The 26,882-nt window shown below is 43.4% G+C and overlaps 1 protein-coding gene across 1 annotated transcript in view; it reads right to left on the reverse strand.

Moving 5' to 3' along the window:
- The window catches only part of cux2b (cut-like homeobox 2b), an 84,731-nt gene that overhangs the window by 17,288 nt on the left and 40,561 nt on the right, over nucleotides 1-26,882 (reverse strand). Inside the window, exon 4 of the mRNA XM_068310155.1 lies at nucleotides 10,778-10,856. Within this exon, the coding sequence (XP_068166256.1) occupies nucleotides 10,778-10,856 (79 nt within the window). The remainder of the gene's footprint in view (nucleotides 1-10,777; nucleotides 10,857-26,882) is intronic.

Consider the following 26,882-nt stretch of genomic DNA (forward strand, 5'->3'; position numbering starts at 1 on the left):
AGATTATAGAGTAAGGGATCTCTCACACATGGACAACCCGGGATTATCAATCACGTAGGGGAGTAGAGTAAAGCCAAATTTCAAGTGAAGGGATATAAGTTAAGTCTGTATACAAAATTAACCCCCATCAAAGTAAATCAGTGGGATACTTTCTAAGGGCCCAGGATCTACGCTTACAGAAGGAGAGTCCAGAAAGTCTGCTTATATACCTTACAAAAATAGAGCTGCTAATTGATGCAGCTAATAAGAAGAACTGGAAGCTTTCTTAGGAGCAGTCCTGAAGGACAATTCACCAAGTTTGGGATAAATAAAGTATATCTATTAATCAAATCAAAACTGGGACTGAAGAGAAAGTCAAATTAAACTGATAACCACTCACATTGCTTTAAATCAAGAATTATGACATCGCTGATGAGGTATTATGTACATCAGGTGTATGACATCACCCTAGCAGTGGTTGGGTTTTTTTTAATGCATCCGTCTTAATGTTAGATGACTGGATGTCAGCTTTGATTACTGATTGTTCTATAGTAGCTCATTCAAACTAATAAATCACAGGAAACAGAATGCATCATCGTGTCTGGTGAATACAACTCTGAAGGAATCCCATTCAGTAACGGAGAAGGTGTTTGTGTAGTACTTACACAGTATAGATTAGAATACAACACACTACTTGGTCCGTCTGACCTCCCCGAGCATATTACCAGTATTAGAAACAGAACATGGGAATGTTGCAAAGATAAACCAGCCTGACTTTGAAATTAGTTGGCATGAAGAAATTGGCATTGAAGAAGGGCTCTGCAGCTTTTTATTGAATCATTTATCAGTCCTCTATATCATACTTTTTATTTATTTGGTTATATTTCCTTTTACATTTGTGCCTCTACTCAGTCTATTTTGTAAAAACCGTATCTAAAAAGATGATGGCAGTGATGTTTTACATAACAGTATCCATGGTGATCCATAGGGATTGATGAAGGTCATGAAATGTACTGCATAAGAACCCCCGAATAAAGGAAAAGTGATGGAAATGTTTAGTGAATAAAACACTGCACTGCAGGTGATTCCAGACTGACAGCCACACTTTTAACTTCTCACTAGTCTTCAATGTGTGCAGATTCTTAGAGTTAGTGGTACAAATACAAGGAAAGTTGAGACGAATCTTAAGATTAACCAACAAATGTTGGATGACTTTTAATAGTTTTGCACATTCTAAGTTGATATTGAGTTTCATCACCTTGTCTGAATCATAATGAAGCTGCCACCCCGTAGCTTCTTCCTCGTGGTCACAGCGTTGCTGTTTCAGTGCTATTGCACATCTCAAAAGAGGGAGGCGATTGTTGCATCTGAGCTTTTAGTGCAGGAGCCAAAGCTTGTCAGTGGACTGAAGGGGACACCAGGGAGGACGGGCGCACAGGTTCAACGTGTGTCTAGGTGGGTGGGGGTGGACCAAGGTGACGTGCGCCAAGACAAGCAGGTGTGTTAGGGTGGTCCGTCTTGGCCTTGTCAGCGATAGACCATCATTAGGCGGTGTGGGCGCAGCAGGGTGCACCATTATGTCTCCCTGGGCCCTGTGTAATTACGCTCTGACATAATTAACCCAGCAAGCCCATTAGCCAGGCATTGGCTGGCTGAAGATAGAAAAAAAAAAAAGCGCTATAATTATTTGTTGTGCGCATGTTAATGAGGCCAGCTGTGTTCCCATCATACAACACGAACAAATTAATTTACAAGGCTGTGCTCCAAGGTTTTTTCTTTTCATTCAAAACAGTCTTGTTGTTTTTTTTCTTTTTCTCTTTCCTCTGAGTGGACTTCAAGGTCCATAAACACGCTCCGCCGCTGCTGCAACAAACAGTAACACTGCTGTAACAAAGAGGGAGAAACTAGGTTGAGAGAACACGCAGGCTTTATTTTCACCTTTAGATACAGTGTTAAGCGATATAAGGTATGGAGGACAAATTGCTGCCTTTTTTTCTTTTCCTGCCAAGGATTAATTAAGATTGCTAAAAAACAAAGTCTTTGCAACAAATACATAAAATATGACCTTATTGTTTGCCGTGCACTTAACATAATCAGCTTTTCATATTCAAATAGCAAACTAAAGTTTTCTTTTTTCATCGACGTGGCCAGATTGAGAAAACCACTGAAATAAAAATGAACAAGACAAAGCTGAAAGTGACACCTCTTAACCTTTTCTTTTTCATTGCGATTCTCTGTCTCTGTTTGACTGAGTGAAGGATGGAGAAGGAACGACATCAACGGCAACATATTTTAAAGCTGCAAAACAAAGAACGGAACCACAGTTAAGATGGGATTTCAAATTAAACTGAGCCGCTATAGTGAAACAGAAGAACAAGCGATGTTCCAACCAAACTTCACTGAGTGGTATTAAAAACTACTGAAACTGACATCACATTTTTATTTATTAGAAACTGACACAAATCATAATTAACCTTGACGAATGCACCAGGCATTTTTATATTTTTGAATCCCTTGGTTACATCTTATCTCCTCTCAGATTCATGCACACATTCCCACACACACACACACAAACACACACGTCTGCTGTCTTTTAATAGCACACTCTCTCCTGGTCCCTCTGGGGTCTGCTACTCCACAGGGATCAGTTGGAGGGGCCCAGCTCCTTTATGAACATAATGCATTATTAAGCACCTCAAACATCTCCTGGGCCTTTGTTTATTACTGCTCTTATTAATCACTTGTGCATAATCTTGTCCCGCCCAGAGAGCTTTCATTTTCCATCAGCTTTATGCCTTCTTTTTAAGACAGACCACCACAATCGTACACAGCACTCTTCCCCTCTCAACATGACAGCAAGTACTCAGCTGCAAAATTACAATAAAGTCAGCTCGCAGTGCCTCGCAGGCCTCTCTCACTGATGCTTACAAATGTATATGAAGGGGTTGAAGAGGGGCAACTATTCTTTATGCATCTGAATGACTCTGAATTACTAAGGTCAGTACATTCTGTTCTGATAATCTCATAGCCCGGGGAAACATCTGATGTGAATATGTAAGGCACTTAAAACCAGCTCATATAACAGAAAGACATGGCACTTAATGTGACAAAAAGCTGCTGGTTCCTGCACTGCAGGACCCATGACGACCACTAGCAAGCACTGTTGCCATAACATTTTCACTAAACGACACACACATGCACACACACACACACACACACACATCTCAGACACGCCGTAGGCCTGCCGTGCACACACAGACACTTAGAGTAGTGTATTCAGATCAGAATCTCAACATACTCTCAATGAGCTTCCCACTCAGATGAAAAGGAGCAGTGTTCTAAAGGAGAGAAGGAGCGGGTGGATCCTGAGGGATGAGTGTGTGTGTGCTGAGAGGAAGCAAGGAAGAGCAAACACCTGGAGCGTCAGTCTCAGGGCTACGCCCCTGGCGACAGGGCGTCGCCACTCTCACAGAGGTGGCAACAAACGCCAATGTTCAAACGCCCCTCACACACACACACACACACACACACACACACACACACACACACACACACACACACACACACACACACACACACACACACACACTCCAGGAGAAAAGTGGAGAATGAGACGGCGAGGAGGAGGAGAGGAAGAAAGGCATGGAGGAAGTTAGAAGTATCTCTGGGAAAACGGATGAAGTTGGGCAGGAGCTTTCACTGTTTTTCAGCATTCAGTGATCAGGACGTGTTTATCTGTACTGATCAAAACTGTGCGGAGGTGATATAAACATTGTTAGGGAAACACTGTTAACAGGCCTCTTTCAAGCCCCAGACTGGGTAGGAGTCACAGTGCACAGCATGGGAAAATGTCACCCGCAAATCAAAATATGGAACGCTAATGAAACACTCCAGTGGATTGACACCTCAGCTTAGGGGCCTCATAAAAGGGAAGAGGAGAGGGAGAAAAAAACACTTCAATCACTCCTATCAAGAAGTTATTTCTGTTCTGAGTTTACTGTTGCATTCCAGACGCCTCTGAAAAGAAGCACTAGACCACAGTAACAAAAAGTAACACATGCTAGAATCTAACAAGTAGAACCAACATGATATTCAATAGCCGGCATGACAAAGTGGATAAATATGTGCCCAGATGTTAACGATACCAGATACCACAGGTCGTATATTGAGCTGCTGCTGTTCGTGCCCCTCCCACTCATTTCCTTTTTATATCCGCTTCAAAGCGGTGATGTATTGTGATTGTCAGCGTTTGCGTGTTCGTCCATTTGTCCGTCAGTCCGTTAGTTAGTCCACCAAATATCTTCGCAACCATTGCCGATAGAAAGATGAAACAAAAAGCACATTTTATGGGCAGCAAAGGGGGATGAAAATGAAATGATGACCTTGAGAAAACTAGTTCAAGGTAAAATTTCAACTTTTGTACACTCAGGAACCGGATAAGGAGAAGGGAGAAGGCCAGTTTGAGTGAGACCGTAGATCAAAGCTAGTGCTTTGATCTATGAAAAGCACTAGCTTTGATCTTTGGCCTATCCAAGTAGGTCAGGGGATAATCAAAGCACTAGCTTTGATCAATGCAAGTAGGTCAGGGTAAAATTTTCAATTCAGGGGTGTCGCGGGATGTTGCAGTCTGTGACTGCATTGGTTCTTGTTTGTCTCTTGCATTCATTAAGTTGGCCTGTTGACCTGCTCTGACTGGACCAAAGGCCTTAGCGTCAGACATACAAACAAGCACACAAACCTTCACGCAGAGAGAGGCACTTTCAAACGAAATAATAGGTGGGGAAAAAAATGTCCTGCAATGAATAGTAATAACTGCATTAAGATTAACGAGCGTGGCGTGTAAAGAATAATTGCATCTGTCAAAAGATTAAAAATACATGAGCTGTAGCCTTTGTTGGAGGAATGGTGGGGAAGCTCACTGTTGTGTTTGAGGGGCAGAGAGAAATGAAGTGGGGCCACAGCCAAATGACTGTCCTCCGGTGTACCTGGAGTCATCCATTCTAGCAGGGTGTGGGCGGGAGAGGGGGGAGTTGTGACCTTGGACACCAGCAGCAAGATGTACAGTGACAAACAGGCACGGGATACTGAAGGCCCTCCTCACAGATGGCAGGATACAGCAAGGGCCCGACACGGAGAATCTGAAATGGTCTGCTGTCCGTTTAGATGGTGGTGGTGGGGATGGAAGTTGGGGGGTTGAGTCTGGCAACGAAGGTACCAAATGTCAGGAACAGTAAACACAATATTCATGCCTTTTGAAAGATTTGCTGTGTAAGATGAGGCAATCATCGAATCAGACATATTTGCTGTGACTTTGCACTGACACGGTACACTACATGCTGGACTGTGACCAATCATAGTTTTCATCCGTCTTGACACGCATGAGGTACTTTTGAGATTGAGGAGGCGGTGCCTGTGCACATCAGGATACAGAAAAGAGCTCTGCTGCTTTGCATCAACAACACAGAACATATTGTAGAAATGAGATCTATAAACTTGAGATGGGGCGGCACAGTGGCGCAGTGGGTAGCGATGTTGCCTCACAACTATGCGGGTCTGGGTTCAAGTCCCGCTCTGTGCGAAGTTTGCATGCTCTCCACGGTTCTGCGTGGGTTCTCTCCGGGTTCTCCGGCTTCCTCCCACCTCCAAAAGCATGCACTTCAGGTTGATTGGCTGGTCCAAAATTGCCCGTAGGAGTGAGTGTGTGTGTGCATGGTTGTATGTCTTTGTGTGTGTGTCACTGGCGTCGTGCCCAGAGTGTCCCCCGCCTCACGCCCTATGCCAGCTGAGATAGGCCCCAGCTCCCCGTGACCCGCTACAGCAGATCCAGTGGCAGAAAGTGAATGAATGAATGAAGCTTGAGATGTTTGGGGTTTTTTTTCAGTTTGATTAATAAAAACAGTTTAAAACCACAATAAAATGTTTGGGAGCCCCTTGGAAACAATTAACATCTGGGTGACCACTGACCCCCTAGCCCCCAACCGAATAAGAGTGACTGCAGAAAAGTAATTTAACCAAAGCCCAGACTCAAAGCTCTCTTGTTAACACTAGTCTTTCTGTTCATCAGGGGCGGTAGCAGCTCAGTCCACTAAGTCTTGGGCTGGGGAAAGTAAGGTGGCCGGTTCAAGACCCACGTCGGGAAAATATTTCCGAGTGTAAACTGGTAGTTGCAGAGGTGCCAGTTCATCTCCCAAGTACTGCCGAGGTGCCCTTGAGCAAGGCACTGTCCCCTTTATAAGCTGCTCATTGGAGCCCACCATTTGCATGCTCTACAGGTCCCTTGTGCGTGTGTGTGTGTGTGTGTGTTCAAGCTTGTACCATGTAAAGTGGTACCTCTACTTACGAAATTAATTGGTTCTGGAAGAAATTTCGTAAGTACAAATTTTCATAAGTAGAGACGCGCCGAACAACAGAGTGAATTCCAGTCCTCCTTCTGAACTTCTCCAACCACCCACGCGATGCCTTAAACTCCTTAAACTTTGTTTTGTTTTAATAACCTGTCGATTGCAGATGCATTACGGCCATAATCTTTGGCGAGACCAATCAAACGAATCCCTTTTCCATGCTTTTCTATTATCTCTTGCTTTGTTTGTATGGACAAAAAAACTTTTCTTCGTCTTTTCTTTTCCTCTTCTCTCCGTCACTTTCTTGGGGTCCATAGTCAATACTCAAAAAGGTAATATATTTACGTAAAACTATCAGAACAACTCACGGGTCGAGGGCCAAATGACGAGGACACTGCATAGACACCTATCAAGCTACACACAGAGGTCCCTCTTAGCCAATGGGATGCCAGGAAGATGCTAGGTAATAGCTAATGGCAGAGCAGCTACAGTCTAAGACTGTTGCGTTCAGGAAACTGTGGGAACTGCCAGTAGCAGCCCACTCTGTATTTTTACCTTTTGTAACCCGAAATTTCTTTCATAACTAGAGGCAATATTTTCCTGTTGAGGCGTTTCGTAAGTAGAAACTTTCGTTTGTAGAGACATTCGTAAGTAGAGGTACCACTGAATATACTTGTGTGAAATGATTACTAACAACAGTGGAAAAATAATTTCCCCCATTGTGGATGAATACAGGGATCTTTCATATTTATTTTGAGGATTCGATTGAAAACATTCAATGCAACAGACGAGCATGAAATAAAATAACTTTGGTCAAAATCATGGATTTCGACAGAACCTGTCTGAAAGAAGAGTCTATTACTATATTAACTTAGTGCTGCAAGGAGGCTAGCCCCAGAAAGAATACTGAAATACACCCACCACTTGTTGTAGTCACTTAAATAGATGGTTTATTTTAGTAGGTATGTATTTTTATGTCTAAGTTGGGATAAGATAATGCATTAAATACCTTGAAACAGGAAGCAGGAATTTTAAAAAATGTGTCATTTTGTGTTTCCAAATACAAGAAGGAACGTGACGTTGCTAAGTAACATCTTCACTGTGTTTCCATCTTAAATCAGTCGACTCTGGTGTCGAGGTATGGACCCCAGTGCGGTCTACCAAGTCGTGAAGGACATAATAAAAGCAGAATATAATCATTTGCATCAGTTTTACAAAGCTTGAAAGAGAAACCTTGTCCCATCCTGTGTGAACATGACCAAGTCTTTAAAGGACATCCTTTTCATCTAATCATCATTCCTGTTATCAACCAACTGTTTACTAGTGGATTGATCCAGTTAATTTTATAAACACACACAACACACACAAAACCAAGTTAGAGGTTTTGGACACACCTTCTCATTTTCTTGGTCTGAAATAACTCAAAAGATGTTTCAACAAACAAAGCATGCTGGTTCAAACCGATATTGCCCGTTTGACTAGATGCATTACTAGTGACAACAAAAGAAAACACTGGAAAGATATTACTGAAGCAGTCACCATTTGTTAAGCAAAAGATACCAATCCAAATGGTGGAGAAAGCTGGCTTCAAAAACCTTTTTTAAAAAGCTAGACCCCAGATATGACATCCCAGCAAGAAAATATTATTTTAAGACAGCTTATCCGACAATGCAATATTTTATATGTGTGTTTTATGCTGATAAAGGTAACAACTATTGTGTCAGTGAAAATCGTTTAAATTTTATCATACCAAAAATATCATCTCAAATCATCAGCAAACTTCTGTGGAATATCGTGATATTATTTTGGGGCTATATCGTCCCCCCAGTAGAGACCATCCCTTCACTTCTTCTGTATCGTACAAACACACGGTGAGTGAAACCAAAGATTTCAAATTTGGACTCATTGTAGTAGATCACCATTGGTCTTATGTCCATTCCTTGAGATTTTTGGCCAGAATAAATTTCTTGTGCATGTTGCTTTTCCTCAGGAGAGTTGTTTCTCTTCACTTAGCTCAGGGGTGTCCAAATAATTTTCACAAAGGGCCACATCAGCATAGTGGCTGTCCTCAAAAGGGCCAGATGTAAATAACTAAATGTTACTAAATGAAATGTAAAATAAATGCAACTACTTAATGTAAAAATAGAATTTATTAAGTATTCAATATAAAAAAATTACAGTTACACCGATAAATCTGTTTGTTTATCTCTCTGTTTTGACATAAATTTGTCCCACATAACTCCATCAATCAAGAATCAAGTGAATAAAGAAAAATAACATCTAAGACAAGTTACGACATTAACTTTGTTCAAAACGTTTTTATCAATGTTAAAATGAGCTTAATTACTGCATTGTGGGAAATGTAGTTTTGGTCAAATCACATTTATGACCTATTCATTTTTAGACACTCTGATCTTTTATGCTCTTGTGGGCCGCATAAAATGATTTGGCGGGCCACATTTGGCCCCCAGGCCTCGAGTTTGACACATGTGACAGCTGATTGGTTCTTGCCATAGTATGGCGTAACTAACCTGACTTCTGTACGACAAAACTGACAGTCACAGCCCATTAAAGACCACAAAATCCACAAATGAACCATTACAAAGCTCACCTGTGGAGTGGAAACAGTTTCAGGTTACCTCATGAAGCTCAGTGACAGAAGGTCAAAGATTGGCAAAGCTGTCAAAGAAAAGGGCGGCTGCTTTGAGGAACCTCAAGTATAAAACATTTCAGTTCTTTCACAATTTTTTGTTTGCTTCATAGTTTTGATGTCTTCAGTAGAAAGTAAAAAAAGAAAAAAGAAAAACCACTGACTGAAACTTCTGACAAGTGTGTATGTAGACACACACACACACAGTGGCACAGTCGGTAGCACGGTTGCCTCAGTAGGTGTGAGTGAGTGTGTTTGGTATGGCCTCCCATATGGGGTTTATCCCTCCTTTCGCCTGTAGACACACACACACACACACACACACACACACACACACACACACACACACACACACACACACACACACACACACACCAATCCTAATTATTGGAGTCAAGATTGTAATGCTACACCTTCTACTGAATAAGTAATGCATTATTTAAGTAATATAACAGCATTTTTTGGGCAGAATAATGTTTATTTTTGACCATTTGGGAACTCTCCAGCTTTTGTCGATGAAGCAGATTCCCACTGTTACGGTGAAGTTGAACAAAGGTAGATTGCTCGACATCTCTAGTGCTGCATACTCAATGTCAACTACTCAAAGAATCGGGTGCAGAAATACATTTCGTGTTAAGAGACAGATGAGGAAAATTATTAAGAAAAACTGGTGTGCTGTTTTTAAATCAACGTTGCACGACTTCTTTGTTTTTAAATCTTCTTTCCTTGCACAAAATACGCCTTTGTGGACTCTACTTTACCTGAGAGGGGTTCATGACAATATCCAACAAGGTGTTCTTGATTTTGAATTCTGGCCTTGATGTAAAAGGTATAGGTCAGAGAATCAAACTGAATGCAACTTCAAAGTATGGTATTTCTTATCAAGGAAATAATTCCATTGAAACTGAGTGGGAATGTGCGTGTCTGTATGTGTGTGTGTGTGTGTGTGTGTGTGTGTGTGTGTGTGTGTGTGTGTGTGGTGGCACACTATCAAGTAGCAGACTTCAAGGAAAAATGGAGACCTTTAAAAGTCAGTTGCTGCCGTCACTATTTCTCTGACGCAGACTTTTATCTTGTATTCATTGAATCTGTAAACAGCATTCTCCATTCCTGCCGCAAGTATTTCTCTGATCTAGACCGAGATTGGGTTCTGTTTCGCCGCTGTCTCCTACAACACAGAGTAGAACAACACGTGTCTTTGCATTGAAATAACAGCTGAAGAAACCCACAGTATATATTTCTTCCTGTTTAACTTACTGTGTTTGCCCCTGTCTCCCTTTTTCCCCCCATTGGCCTCATCAGGCCTGCGTTCCACACACGAAACAAGACTTCAGTTGGGATTTTAATTGGCCCTCCACAATCAACAGCAGAGCTCCTCGAGGATGTGTTCGCGCCGCAGCCAGGCTACACTCAAGGACCAGTGCTGGGTTTTGAAGTGGCCTCATGCAGAGTTTTGGAAACCACTCCGAGAGCACAGACTTTGAAAAATAGATAAGAGCCACAGGGCTTGGTTTTAATGTATCTTACATTCATATGCGTTTGCACCATATTCATCCCTTGCAAGAAAATTATTAATGGGTTTGTGTATGTTTCTCATGTACACATGATGCACGTCTGTGTGCATACTTATAGCGCTGGTACTGTGATAACTTTAGAGATTTGACGAGGAATTGATCTCAGGGGGGTGATCTTTAAACGGGGAAAGATAATTCCAGAAGTAATGTGTGTGAATGCAGTGTTTCTAAAAGCTGCCGCTGGAGATGTTGTTTATGACGATGCACGTATCTGGTCTTAGTGGGAGACTCACCTGGGGCCTCGATAAGCTGTTTGTAGATTCCCAGGAACGCAGACTCGGCCTCCTTACTGCGCTTGTTCAGGGCAACCACCTGCAAGGAGAAGACGCCATTAGGCTCAATATGGACTGATATAATTCTGGTATATGTGTAACTCTTAAGACACAACATATTGCATTTTAGGGATTAAATTGATGCGTTTACACAAACAGAAAAATACTTAAATTCTTAAATAGTTAATAATGATTCGATAGCAACCACAGCAAATGTCGAAATAGCTGCAACCCTCCAGTAAGTGAAGCAAACACTGCTGCAGGTCTGGTATCTTCTGGCTTGTTCCTGGTTGAACCAGTTCAAAAGACCCCTACCCCCTACATAGGTACCAACATCCACAGAAAAGAGGCGTAAACTATAACCCTGTCCTCCCTAGTTTAACATTTGGTCTGTTAAATGTTGATGTCGCTTGTTCAAGAAGCCTCACCAGCGACAGTGGCCTTCATCACCAGCAGCACTCGGCACCTGCTATCCTCCACTCAGTGGGTGATGCAAACCAATTAACAATTCATTAGGAGGGACAAAGAAAGCAAATTAGTCACCACCTGGCCCCATGGAGAGGGCACCTGCACTATTAGGTATGTGGGTTACCCTGTTCCTACGTCTTCTAAACCTCCAGCCTGCCTGAGGCCTCTCAATGCCTACTGCTCTGTAACAGTAAATGTGATAATCTCATCCAAACGAGACGTCCACTTTAAGAGCAGACAGAATTCAGATTCTCAAAATCTACTGTCTATGTCATTTCTGTCAATGATGATTATCGACACTGTCGAACTGGACCCAAGGATGCCACAACACATGGACAAATGGGTATTATGGCTGAGCCAGACTGCTATTCAGCAGTATGACTAACACTTGAAACACATTCATTTCCCAAAGGCTGGAAACACTTGAGAGAATCATGGCAGTTGCGGCAATGGTAGTGGTGATTTGGGGCCATTTAGTGAGGTCATAAATAAAGTGCGGAAAACAGTGAGGGACGGAGAGCCTTTGATTTACTAGAAATGGTTGGCGTCTTCCCTAGGGGGGCATAACGACAGCATCATGTTTAAAGAAATATCATAAAGATCAAGCAAATCCCCCGCCATCACTCCCACTTGGAGCAGCTCTGAGCAGTTCATGGAAAATGGAAAAGGCTGGAGTCCAATCAATACAGATGCAATAGTTTGCAGCTCTCAAAAGGCTCCCTGTAACACAATGCTATTGCTTCATTCACCCATACACCAATTTAATACCCCACATTCTGACTTCCGTCTGCCCCCTCCACTCACCACCTCTTTCCTTCCAGGGTGTGATGTTCGTGATGACATCTCAGCTCACAAACAGAGAAAACAGAGTACTCTGGTTTCCAGGTTAATCTGTGGATAATTAGTTCATCAACAGCTAGTGTTGTTTCAGCTTTGCCCTTTGCTTCATTTTAACACGAACAGCAGCAAACTCATGATTGTCTACCGTGAATAAATACACCTCTGTTCTTTGGAGAATCTCCAACATTGCCCGAAAAAAAACCTACCACCATCCCGACCTACACCTGAACCACAGAACCAGGTTAGCTGGACACACAGGAAGTCCTTAACTTTCCACAGACATCCCATTGGATGGTTTTGCTTTCTCTACACAATGCATATGTAAAACCCTGAGATTCGGTGAAGATAACAGTGAGAGCTCCCCTTCATCTAGAGACACACTGGCCCTCTATCATCCTTTAACGAGAGAACACGGAGATTACCTCCACAATCACACCATTAACCTGCCTACAGACGCTAGAAGAGACATCCATCACCCGCCTGCCAGACGCCTTCTCACGTTTAGTGCCCGCTGTAACGCGTATAGATGCCCCAACACACCAACCAGCCCTGCTATCACCATAGAACTCTGAGGCATCTTGCATAATGTGTGCTGATCATAGCATCATTTTCATGTCCAAAGCTAGAGGCGTCTTACTAGATTCCAGCAGATAGGGCTATAGTAGGTGCAGGTACAGCCTGAGAGGACTACAACTAGCAAATCTTTTTTCTTCTTTTGGGTGCAAGATATGGCTCTGGCCGTGGCTTCAGCTCACAGCGCACTCTTTGTTTTCAGCCGTTTTGTGATAAAGGATATGGCTGCCGAGGGAATGAGCTTGGCCACAGGTTGATTTTACAAGCAGGAGTAAAGCCTGGGGCAAAGTAGCAAGAGAAAGACAAAGGAAACACGCTCCACCATAACTCTTCACATGGCAACAGAGTGGGCAGAACACAGCCTCTGGGAGGAGGCTGCTGGGAAATACTTACTGATAAGCTTTTGAGAATAGTTACAGTAGCCACTAGTGTGTACATCTGAGCGTGTAAGTGTGTGAGCGAAAAAAACCCAAATAGCATGTGTTGAGAGAAGTAGAAATGTGGAAAAGGAGAACAAATGTAGGATGAAGCAGCAGGAACAGAGTGGAGTGACACACAGAGAGAAACAGGGAGACAACAGAAAGAGATTCCCATAAAGAGCGCAATTAGCAATTATGCAGTCATCAATTACAATTATCACAACTGGTGATTATGCAATTATCACTCTAAATCATTGTTTCCTCCCTCTGCCTTACCAGTTTGCCACCCCCTGTGATTTGGTTGCGACTAGGTTGCAGGTGATTAGAGTGTGTGTGATGACGAATGAGCGGGTGTCAAGGCTGATCTTGCTTTGCATGCGCGCGTGTGTGCGCGTATGCAAATAGGTGTGTGAATGTGTCGGTCTGGTCGTGCATGTACGCGATTTCGTCGTGGTTTAACGTGTGCTCATAGATGCACTACCCCCCATTTCAAGGTGAATGTTTGTGGGTGTTGTAGGTGGTTTGGGGACAGCAAATGTATGGTTCCACAGTCCCTGAGGCCTCTAAATTACCTGTCATCTTCCCCATGATGCAAAGGTCAGTGTACAATCATAGGGAGTCTATCCTACTGTGCTGCTCACTGAGAACCAGTCCAGCCCACAGGCTGACAGGATGTCACAACAACCCCGATCCCGCTCCATGCTTATTAGAACAAAACAGCAGCAAGTCCACCGCCACTGCAGCACCGCTTATCACAGGAGCTCAGACAGGAATCCATTGGATTTCAGACACATGTTCAGTCCTACATGTTCATCTAAAATAAGAGTCACAGATCAACTATTACCAAGAACACTGGTATCATTTGTCCCATTTGATTATAGTTTTTCAACCTTTTAAAAAGTTTTTTTTTTCAGCTTAGTTTTCTGCAGAAATCCTTTTCAAACTTTTTTCTTCTTTCCATTAATCGGTTAATAATTTAGTAAAAAGTGTGGAAGGTCTCAGTTTTCCAGCATGATGATAAAATGTATACCTGTAAAATATTAAACTGACTTTTGAGAAGCTGGAACCAGGTGTGTTTCTATATGGTTTAAAAAAACAATAAATAAAAATGTTGTAAAACACATTTTAATTAAAGATAAGAAGGGAAGGTTTTATTTTAAAGTACTCATTCAACTTGTTCAAATGATTGCTGTGCTTCTCACACATGAATTAATCAATTAAACACCTTGGGATCCCCCAGTCAGAGCTGGTTGATGTGGCAGGGGACAGGGAAGTTTGGGGTACCCTGTTGAAGCTGCTGCCCCCCGGCAACCCGACTACGAATGAGCGGGTGAAGATGGATGAATAGATGGATGTTTCAAAACCAGTAAAGTTATTCCATGTCTAATCATCATTGTCTGAAGAGCCATCAAATAAAAGATCAAAATCCAAAAGGACAAATTTTTTAAATATGATTTCAAGAAAATTCCAAGATGGATCAGACTGACCACAGAGACGCAGTCATCTACATTATGATTCCGTTTCCACGTTACCTTTCCAGGAGAAACCTGCAAAACATTTAAAAGGAGAGCAGGTTCTACTTTTGTTTCCTTGATATGCAAACTAAAAAAGGTAAATGCGAAACCAGTTCCCCTTCAAAGAGAAAAGATCACATTTTAGCAGTGCCACCCAGCTCTTCTGCAGCTGTCACTGCTGGCATTTGTTTTGTGTTGAGTGTAGGTTCAGCGGAGAGGCGGGAGGACAGAGATGAGTTGGTGTGGAGTGACTGATGAGTGGGTGGAGGAGAGGGACAGAGGTAAACACTTTTGCAATACAGCCTGGACGGTGAGAGACCCGTGTACACCCACGTGCACACACCCACGTAGACATACCGAACTCGAAAACGTTAAAACACACAAATTGCATTGTACTCACACAGATGCACACCAAACGCAGGACTGTCTGAGGGAAGATTTAATCATGGTGACACCCATCTCAGAGCGGTGGTAGCAGCGTGGCGGTGGCTGCGGCCATCTCTGGTTGTCCGACGAGATGAGCAGTCACAGCACTGACACCCATCTCGTCGCCATGTCAATTTCAATCAGCAGCACCCGTCAGTCAAGGTGCTGCTCTCACAAACGGACCGCCGCCGCCGCCACTGCAGAGCTGTCGGCTCAGCCAAAATAAAGGACCGCTGCTAACCTGCTCCTGATGCCAGAGCACGCAAGAACAAGTCAGTGACAAATACGAAAAAGAAATGACTCACGGAGGCCTAATGGGAGAAGCTCAGTCTCATCTGCATAGAAGCAACATAGATGGACGGCTTTCAGAAAATGTAGAGTTAAGTAAAGGTTTATCGATCGTATTAATCCACATTAATATTGGATGAATTATATTTGCACACATTATTGTATTTGAAGCCATGAAAAAAGAAGTCCATTGCTATGCTAGCTGCGTTAAGTGGAATATATATGATATAATCACGTAGGAGCGAGGCTGTAGTCCTCTCACGGTCACTGTGAGTTGCATAATTTGATCATTTCTTGCATTACCTGTAACTACCTTGGCCGTCTGTCAAATAAAAGGCAAAAATAGTCCCAAAAAATGAAATAACATGATAGTGAGTTATATAGCTGACAATGATTAAAAGGCTTTGTCTGTAAAGACAACGTACACACACGGCCAACATTTCCCAGGGGACTGGACAACAACCTCATTGGGACACTAAATAAAAAAAAGTTAGAGGATCACCAGAGCAATGAAGATTTGTCCTCTGGGAACCATGAATGTCTAAATATAATTGCAAAATGTCACCTCAATGATTTCAGTCTGGGCCAAAGAGGCACACGACCTGCAGACTTACATTCACGTCTGGAGAACCATGCCCCCATCATCATGGCTAAAAAGGTACATGAGTTCCAATGTTTGGTGTTTTATTTGACAGCGGACAAAATTAATGAGACCTTGACCAAATGCCCCCGGTACAAAATGGCGATAATGACACAGGCTGAGAGGCAAGCAGATCTCCGTACATCAAGGAGGAGCTGACGTAATCCCACCAGACATGGTTCACAGAGCAGCATGAGAGACGGAACATGGCACGACATTAAACCCGGATCAAAGGGCTGGCTGTCTCCACCACGCAGCAGGTGCCTACTGGGTCTCCTTCACCCTCAACAGGCACCCCAAGCGCTGCGCTACCAGCACTCGACAAAACTCAAAAGAGCCCGTCTCGGCACGAACATCTCAAAGTCACGACAAAGTCAAAGTCAAGAGGCTGCGTGAGACAAAACGGAGGGAAGAAAACAAATCTTTTCTGAATGTCTTTGTAGTTCAAAAGACCCGAGTTGTCATTTTCTTTGAGCTTGCTCTTTTAAATGTTTGATGCAGTAAATGACCTAAACCTTGAGGAGAGTGTGTCTGCTGAGAAAAAGTATCTGTCACAGCACAATGGGAGAGGAGCGGGGCGTTCTGAGGCGGAGATGAAGGCACCCGTTGATGTGCTGAAAGGGAGGGATGTGAAAAGTAGTAATGAGTGCACCTGGACTACTTTTTAGAGCTGGGAGAAGTGTGAAGAGGAGCAAAAAGAGGAGAAGAGTAGGTAAGGGCTCATTATAAAAATAAAGTGCCCCCATTATCCTGGTGCTGTACTGCCCTAGTGAACAACGCTACAACAGATGGGGTGTCGTGAGTAACTATGCCAATGTGAGCCAAAGCCCTGGAGTGCACGGACCCAGGCGGGCTGCAAGTGGTGCAGCCCTGGCAGGGGGGGGGGGGGCACAGCTGCATATCTCGCCCTCAGACACATGTTGACAATGTTTCTCTAGCCCTGCCTACACTAGTCAAGGTGAGACAGCGTGACACAAGGGGAGAGAGCGGCGGCGAGAGAGGGACAGAGTGCTCCACTATGATGGATAGCGTTCTCCATCCAGCTCTCCTCTCTCTCCCTCTTAGAAGGCTGGTGACTTTCCAGTAAGGCAATTATCATTGCGGAATGCATAATAGCCTAATTAATTACAGGTGTCAGCTCTGCCTTTGTTTCAGCATAGAGGAACATCAAGCCAACGCCGCATCCACAGAAAAAGGAGCAGCGCTGATGAACGATCCTTGAACCTCCGCTAGAAGAGCACAGCTGACGCAGGAGCGGAGCGCCGTTGAGATGACTTGAAGTCTGCCAAACAGTCCGGTGTCCGCTGCTAACCGAAGATGGATGGGAAACACATGGTACAATTAGGTCCATTATTTGCTTGATAAATCTGCTGTGGTGTTTGGCGCTGTTTGGGAGGAAGATCTCAGGTAGGCCCCGCTAGGACTGCGCTGTGGGCAATTTGAGTTCCTAGGAGCGGAGACCAGAATGGTGTTGGCGGTAGCTCCATCATCAATGAAGCGCCCCCTCCCCGCCTTACCCGGTGTTCCTGACAAACATGGCATATCATTTGTTCTGTCAGATTTAGCGATTTCATTCATCACAGGGAAAAAAAGCAGAAAGCAGTTGCCGGGGAGAGAGAGAGAGAGAGAGAGAATGAACGAGACAGAAAGGACTAACAGGACCTGTAAAGGAGAGACGTGAATGATGGGGTGACTAGAGAGGAGAGACAACTCTGAGATTCCTGTTACTCTCTTCCTCTGTTAAACACAAGCACACACTGGTGCAGAACTTAATAGAACGTCACATTTAGTGTGTCTGAGTGTATGTGTATCATACAGCGTGTCTTTCTGTGGGGGGTCGTGGCGGTAGGCTGATAATCCCTCCACACCCCCAGGCAATGGGGGCTCATTGTAGAGTACATTGAGTCTAATAGGAGCAGGCGCTGCAGTCGTATGCAGCTCTCCGTGCTCCCACTGCGAGAAGAGTTTTACATAATTAATGACTGTTGATGTTTCCCAGGTAGTCGCCCGGCAAATTCACTCCAGACCCGGCTGCCACCGTCGTAGGTTCCACAGAGAATGAGCGACACCAGAACAGACAGCTTACATTACAAGCATAAATAAGGCAATTTTGTACACTGTCTTCAGACATCACCGTGAGGGAGGTTCAGGGCCAATGATTTGACTTGCTTCAGAGAAAACGTTCAGAAAAGAGCTTTTCTATGTGTCCCAGTCTGCAGAGAATTTGCGCTTGATCTGAGTGCAACAGCTTCCTTGAGTGTTTTTATAATTCCGTATGCCGTTGCAGACGCACAGTTAGAAGAGCGCCGCCTTTTTCAAGATAACAGTTGACGGCTCCAGACGGATGATCACTCATGTCTGCGTGAGTCAGTCTAATCTGAATGTCGATCTTAATATACGCAAGCTTGGTGGTCTGGGTTTGCATGTTCCAGACGACTGACAAGACGAGGCCTTGGGGCGCTTGCACATATTGCTAGGAGGCCGTCCACATTTATACTGGAGCATGTTAAATTAAACATTTAAACACGACACCGAGGGAATGCTATTTTTTACTGCTCTCGGCCCACTAGTCATTATTAATTTGTAATAACCTTTAAGGCTTTTTGATGTCATACATATTTTACAGAGAGCTATCACTCCCAGATGGACTGGAGAAGGCCTGTCGATGACAGATCACCAGAGCGCCGCTGAAATGTGTTGCTATAATTAGGACCAGGTGAAGGTAAAGAGTGATCTTTGGACGGTTTGTACACCACCTCTCACAGTAATACATCAGTGCAGTGACATGTCAACACTCAAAGATTAAAAAAATGGTCCTAAAGAAAAGAATGGAGAGATCAGACAGGAAAGCAAAAATTTTCCCTAAATTATTTTCCGCAAAAAAAAAGTCCATGACCTCTTTCTTGCAGTGGACTTGACCCATCATTTTAGAATCTTTTAGGTATTTATAAATGTCCAGTGTGGAGGAGTTCATTTCAGCTGCATAAATCAGAGCTCTGAGGGTAAGGGGACACATTAACACCACGCTCTCTGTCTCCTTCATATTCCTCTTCTGGAGGGCTGGCCAAGGCCCGTCTCGCTGCTCTGCTGGGACGTCCACGCCCGCTGGATGCCAGCCCAAATCTCATGTACACTGAATGCCAACACGCCACTAAAAGCTGTAAAACAAATAAGCCCCATTTGATTAATGCACGCTGACTGACCTCTGCTGCCAGGCATTTGATGTCATGATTGTAATGACCGGCATTCCTGCCCGATCTGTTATATCGAGTGTGACAGGAAGGAGGTGGGTTTCCAGTCAGACTGGATAGGGCTAATCAGAGGAAAGCCCACCAACAGCAAAAAGCCGATGTCATTTTCAAACATCCTAGAAACCACTGATATGGATGAATTCAAAATATGTGCCGCCAAAGTCACATCTAAATTCTAGTCAAGTTCCCAGCATGTAGTAAACCCTTTTTCGCTTCTTTTTTCCAGGTATTCTGCTTCCTTTGCAATAAATTAAAAGCTAAATTTCATTTAATTTTTGTTGAAATGCTGACATTTTTTAATCGTAAAGTAACTGTCATGGGGTTTTAGTTTATAAAGGGTGCTAGTTTGATTTGAGCTTCAAGGCCTACTGAGGACTTAGATCACATCATACGAGTCATTCATGTTTGTTTGTTTTTACATTTTACAGCTTATACATTCCTTTTGATCTTTGGTGAAATGACCATTTTAAGAGGCAAAACTACCAATTTCCTGAAGAATGTTTGAAAAGTGTTGTTTAATTACGTTTCTTTACACTCTTGAAATATTTTTATATCTTACATGAGTAAGTAGATTTTGTTAAAGTAAAAATGTACTGGCATGGAATGGTTGATTGGTTTCTAATAGCTTTTGCTCCATCAGTATGAAGCAGACACTCAGGATCACTGAATCAATCTTAAGCAGCCACAGAAACAACTTTTCAGCAGGCTTTATATACAGGAACTGACTTATCTATTGGATGCTGAACATTACATAACCCCCCATATGCTCGGAGTGTAGGACAACTCCATATGGGTTATAAATAAAGAAACCTGACGCATGGCTGCAGCCACTGTGATTTGGGCAGGTTCTCACATGGGATGTCATAGTTGTGCAGAGCTAGCCCTAATGCTATTTCAGGCTCTGCCTCATTAGAACATCCGCCATGAGCAAAAAAATAACAGACTGTACAAAAGACATGTCATTAGGGAAGAGACAGCATGAAGAGAACATTCGCCCTCCCAGCCGCACAACTCTTTGCACCCAACCTCCATGCATTTGCTACATTAAGGCTAGATGCATTGTGGGAGTGTAGTCAGGTGGGCTACAGCTCTGAGATCTGTGATGCGTGATCCCGCATTGAGGAGGAGGAGGTCTGCAGGCGTCTCTGACAGGGGCCCAAACATGCAACCTGTGACGAGGACTGCAATTACTCCACAGCCTTCAGCCGGGGACAGAGTGCGTGAGGGTGACGGGAGGAAAGTGAGGGACGGAACATGTGATTATGCGTGTGTGTTTTGGCATGAGAAAAGAAGGGGGGGGGGGGAATACACACTTTTTGTGTGGTTGGCTGTTCCTGCCGCTGTGAATATCTGTGTGTGTATGTGTGTGTGTGTGTGTGTGTGTGTGCCTGTGGAGACCCTCTCACACCACAGCACTGGGCTAATTTAGTTAGGGAATAGCTGGCTGTCCTTCAGGTGAATGGACAGAGATTGGTCTCAATATGAGAAGTAATAAAACAAGCCCATCACTGGATCTCACCGCACCTTCAGCTGTCCTTCATGTGTCTCACCATAAGAAAAGCACACGAGTGCGCGCACATACACACACACACACACACGCACGCACACACACACACACAATCAAAGGTGGCATCCGAGGTGGGCTATTTTGAGGGAAACTCTGAAAAACAAATATTACTCTTGGTGTCACCCTACATCGCTTATCTTCTGTTTGTTCATATTTTTCTTCACAGGCATCAACAAAGACGACATTCATCCCCTCACGGACACTTAAAAGTCAATTTACATGACAGATGGCTCAAATAACAAAGTATCCTATTACAGCAACGGAAGAGTACTCTGTAACCTTACTTCAGAGGAAGTATTATCACAGTAATTAATACAGTATTAGAAGTAATGTCAGGTGTTAATGAAACATATTTTAAGCAATAGTAAAATTTTGGAGTTAAATAAATAAGTTTGGCAGCATTGTGGCACAGTCACATCAAGAAAGTTTGATTCCTTTGTGTGGAGTTTGAATGTTCTCCGTGTCTATCCTCCGGCTTCCTCACACCTCCAAAAGCATGCAGCTTAGGTGGATCGGTCACACCAGTAATGTCTGAGTGTGAGTGGGTGTCTGTCTTTCTGCGTGGCAAAATAATGGATATTTTTTTTGGACAAAGGGAAAAGGAAAATGTTAAAAAATGCCTGTGCTAAATGTCCTTTCACCACAGCCTCTGCACAACATTGCGTTATTTAGCAATTACTGGTACTTAACAGACCTTTTCGTAGAATTTCAGGAAATCATACATGGATCTGGACAGAAAAGCTGAAAAACAGGTTTATTCAAATAAAAAATCATGTTATCACATAATTTATCAGACTGCCTGCCTGCTAAATTATGAGCACAAGGAGTTGAGTTTGATTTTGGACAAGGCTTGATTCAATTAAAGGGGCCTGTTGGGCTTCGAGCAGGTAGGTGCTCTGCTGAGAGTCGCTCTGGTTGAATCTTCATCCTATGTGCTCGTGATGAGGCCGTCCTGGACATGCCCGTGTGGAATGAACTGTTGGTTCAGCTCCACCAAGAAACAGTAACAAAGATTCAGTGGATTGTCGTTAGATCAGTCACTATGACTTTGGGCAGTCCTTTCGTGCGACTGTCTGAATTGGTTACGTCACTGACGTGATGTGTTCCAGCTATCGCTACTGCAAGGCACAGAGTTTGTCCGTTTATTTCAAATGTCTTCATATTGAGCATCTTGTATATCCAGACCACCATCAAAGTCATGCACGTCCATGGGCTGCTAGAAACTCACCCACAAAGTTGAGAGCTTCTTCTTTCAGCTTTTCCCTTCAGGGGTCGCCACAGCGAATCAGTTGCCACTATCCAATCCTCTTCTCTCACACCAACTACCTTCATGTCCTCTTTCACTTCATCCATAAACCTCCTCTTTGGTCTTCCTCTAGGCCTGGCAGTTCAGAACTCAGCATCCTTCTACCAATATATTCACTATCTCTCCTCTGGACATGTCCAAACCATCTCAGTCTGGCCTCTCTGACTTTATCTCCAGAACCTCTAACATGTGCTGTCCCTCTGATGTACTCATTCCTGATCCTATCCTTCCTGGTCACTCCCAGAGAGAACCTCAGCATCTTCATCTCTGCTACCTCCAGCTCTGTCTCCTGTCTTTTCCTCAGTGACACCAAGTTGAGAACAAATTAGGCAAATAAAAGGGATTAATCGAATCAAGAGGCTTGTTCTCTGGGCTGAAGGAGTTGTTGAATGTCTCCTGTACTCAGCCAGAGTAGCTGTGCCCCTCTGTCAGGACTGAAGCATGGATGACCACTTCTCCTCTTGTTCTTCCCATATCCTCCTACCCGCTGCTGGGGTCCACGTCCCGGTGACCACCGTTTTTTTTTTTACTATTGTCCCTTCAGCCCCCCCTCCGAGCTGGGCCATTCACTCCGGAATAAGAGCTATAGCTCTCCCACTAAATCCACTGAGACCCAATTACAAGGACCGCAGGAGTAATCACAAGGAGATGCAAAGTTACTTTGCTTTAATTGAGGATGTGTTTAACACTCTCCTCAGGCCACTGCGGCCACTTTATGTCTGAGATGAAACGGAGCCCTGCAGTGGAACTTAAAAAACATATATCCGTTTGTGACAAAGGCAGAAAACTCTCTTATCTGTGAGCTCAGTTCTTTAAGGGTGTGATTTAGAAAGTTGTATTTCTAGGCCAAAATGAGCATAAAACAAGCAGATCTTTTTAAGTGTGAAAATACATTTGATTTGTGGTGAAGAAGACTTTAATATAGGCTGTACATTAGTAGCTCCTCTCCCTCTTAAAGTCACTTCTCTGGCTGCTGCTTGTTTTAATAGAGCCACATGTTAATTAGCATTGTAGTTAATCCCATATTAGAGACACCCAAACTGTCAGGTCATATTATAAACAATCGGTCCTTATATTCGTGCATTTGACATTTGGAGCTGCTATCTCTTCTAGCAAAATGTTCCCTAGGTAATAATTGGCCTACTTTACGCTGTCTTTCTTTGAATTGCCAGTTTTGTTTTGTTTTATCATTTAGGATATTAGCCTTGACAACCATCATCCCATATAGCATAGACCCACTAAAAGAGGACAGCTGCATGTTTTGTTTTGTTTTTTTGGGATTTTTTTTTAATTTTTATTTTGCAGAGGGACAGCAAAAATGGCAATTAATGATTTACCCTAGCATGTAATAATGCAAAATCCACCTTCATGGGATATTAAATACAATTTTTAAGAAGAATAAAAGTTCAAACACTTAGCCAGCAGCAAAGTAAGTGTAACTTTTCTCTGCTTGCATTATTTAAGATAGGCTCCATCATTTTATCAATCTATCGATCTCTTCACCAGAAAGATGAAAATGGAAAAATAATGAGACCGATGAATGCTGTGTAAAGAACATCAATGTGCAAAATTTAATTATCTGCACTGGAAAGTGAAGAAGAAAAAAAAAAACGTGTCGGCTGTTTTCTAAAACAAAAACGTGAAAAAAGGAACAGTTAATATTTTTTCCCTCTCTGCATATTTTAATTACCAGATCAATCATAACTACGTACTGCCGTAGTGCAGAGAAAGGAAAATTGCGAGTCTAAATGAAAAACAATAGATTTGCTTTAAAGTCTTCAGTCTTTTGAAGTCTAAATTAAAATTTCAGGTGCCTTTACAAGAGCCTTCTTCAGAAAGTTATGATATTTAATTAGCGTGTTTAGATTTAGCTGAAATTAAACTTCACAGCCAAGTATCATGTGAAAGGAAGACAGGTATTCCCAGGATTTCAGTTGAGGGGGAGGGAGGACAACTTAGATGAGCAGAGGGAATGAATTCACTTCAGCGTGCGGGTTGTGTATCCTCTGACAGAAGCTCGTGTTCTTCTGACTGGGGCTGCCACTGACTTGATCTGAGGCGAGGTCTGGCTGCTCAGCGGAGCAGAAGAAACAACTTTGCACTCTTTCTGTACGTGAAGCTCAGATTCTCTGAAATCAGAGAATCGCGCCGCGGAATTGGGTGTGAGCGGCTCTCCCTGTTCCGTCTTTTCCCCATTTCTTGCGTGAGGCCTTCCCTGGTTGCGTGAGCGCTGATGTTTATTTCTGTTGGCATGTCCTCGCCGGCGCCGAGCCACCGATTTCACACATTTTTATTGGCTAATTTGACTGTGCTCTTGCCAGCAGCTGAGAGCGAGCCAGGGGCCACGCATCCTGGGAGACGGTGCTGCCGCTGATGCTGCTTGGCCTCCTTGGCCTTGAGGGAGCAGTAGAAGGGGAGGTAAACTCTCACCTGTCTCATAACAAGTATTTGACCATGTTAGACTGAGGCGAGCTAAGTCGCAAATACTGCCTCTGAGATTGGTTACTGTCTGCTGCTGGTGAGTGTCTGCTTGGTGCGGGGGTCAGGAAGGGGATGCGATTGCTTGTCTCTTAAGGTGACAGGGGTTTAGAGGAGTGGATGTATACCTAGTCAGATGCCCGATCGGAGCGCTGCAGCTTGCGCTGTTTGTGCATCCATCCTCAAACATGGCTAACATTTGCACAGCAGCGGCAGTCAGGCGTATCGTCTCCGGGCTCTGAGGTTTGTGCTGTCAGGACGGCAGAAATTAAACCTGGCACTGCAGAGCAGAATGTGCTGAAACTCATCAATTCCACATGGCTAGAGAGCCAAGTGCCTATTTATAACATCCCCCCCCCACCCCTGCCGCCCCGCCACCCCCGCCCTCTTCTTTACCTGGTGTGCATCCCTGGCTCTAAACACGCATCCATAATGATGAATACACCCGACTGGGACGCTTCGACAGGGCATCAGTCAGGACAGCAAAACAAACACAGCAACGCTCACACACACACACACACACACACACACACCATCAGATCACGGCATAGCAGAGGAGGAATAAGACTGACACGAGGAAGGCTGATGGAAAGGATGAGGCGTCTCAGCATAAAAACACCCAATAGAATCACAACAATCAGTCACCACACAGGAAACAAACAAGGGCAGTCAGATATATTAAACTTCAGCAAAAGGCCCAATCTGGAGCTGAAGTGTGCCAAACCACTGGTGAAATACTGCCACCAAACAACTTTTTTTATTAAGTCATTTACTGAATTGATGATATTTCACTTTAAAAGTGCTTGTCTGTATTTCCCAGTAGTAGACTGATGGCAATTCTTGAGTGAATTTTCTTTTCGTCTTGAGCTGTTGGTTGTCGTTTTTGTTCCAATTTGACGGATTCAAACAAGAACATTACATGAGTTTTGTTTTTTTTTGGTATAAAAGAGACACATGCTGGGTTCACAGTGGACCAGATACTGTTTTATCACATGGCCACATAGAAAACCAAGCCATCATTTATACCTTTAATGATGGAACCTGGACGGAACCCATGTAGACACAGAGAGAACATTAAAACTCCCCTACACCGTCACGCCAATCATGTATCTACTGATAGAAAACAATAAGGTGTTCGTGTAAAAATACAGCAAAAATAAATATATTTACAAATGCAACCATTTCCAAAAAAGGTAATACGCCACAAAAAGCCTTATTAAATATGTGATCATGTCCTAACACTTTCTGATATGCAAATCAATTGAAGACAAAGACTAGACAGTAATTCCTCGCTCATTTGCGCTGCTTCACTACATTGCAGATTTTTTCAAATTATATATATATATCTTATATATTATCCTCGATAAGATGTAAATTCCATCTTATCGAGAACAAGGGAGAGACCAAGAGGCGAGGAGCAAGTGTCTCCCATGAGCTGTAGTCACGTGATACAGTGCGCGCATGTCATTGGCTGACAGCATCAGTGTGTCCACTGCGTTCCCCGACTCCTGGTTCCTCCTGGAAGTTTATAAAAATGTTCTAAAGAGTCTATAAGAGTGTGGAAAAAGATGACACAAATGTAAGGTGGTTTAATATTAGTATGGGGAGGGTTCATAAACGTTTAAATGATATGTAAATCCTGTGAGCCCTCGTTCTTTGCAATTAATGCGTTCCAGGAACCACATGCGAGCAACAATTTCTGCGATCACGCAAAGATTCATATTATTTACGGTAATTTTAACGTTTATGAACCCTCCCCATACTGATATTAAACCACCTCCTATCTGTATTACCTTTTCTCACACTCTGATTAAAGCACTTTTATGTCTCACGTAAGTCCGAGACTCGTGGAACCGAGCGTACTTCCGAGTGCCGTCAGCCAATAGAATGCGTGTACAGTATCACGTGACTGCCGACTAGAAATCCACGATTTTATTACAAAGCACAAGGGTGAACTGTAATAAAATAAATATTTGGTCACTATATTGCGGATTTCTGTTTTTCACAGGTGATCCTGGAATGCATTAACTGTGAGTAACGAGGGATTGTGTGTGTGTGTGTGTGTGTGTGTGTGTGTGTGTGTGTGTGTGTGTGTGTGTGTGTGTGTGTGTGTGTGTGTGAGCCAAAACATCTTTCTGCAAGGAGGTGGAGAACTCGCAGGGTCATTTACCCCCTGGAGATGCAGAAGACTAAAGGAAGGTATTATCTTAAGACAAATTACACTCGACCACTATCCTCCATCATCTCTCAATATCTCGTCTCCTTTTCCTACCTTTCACCCCTCTCCTTAGTATGA

The sequence above is a fragment of the Antennarius striatus genome, chromosome 3, assembly GCF_040054535.1.
Source record: "Antennarius striatus isolate MH-2024 chromosome 3, ASM4005453v1, whole genome shotgun sequence".
Lineage (NCBI taxonomy): Eukaryota > Metazoa > Chordata > Actinopteri > Lophiiformes > Antennariidae > Antennarius > Antennarius striatus.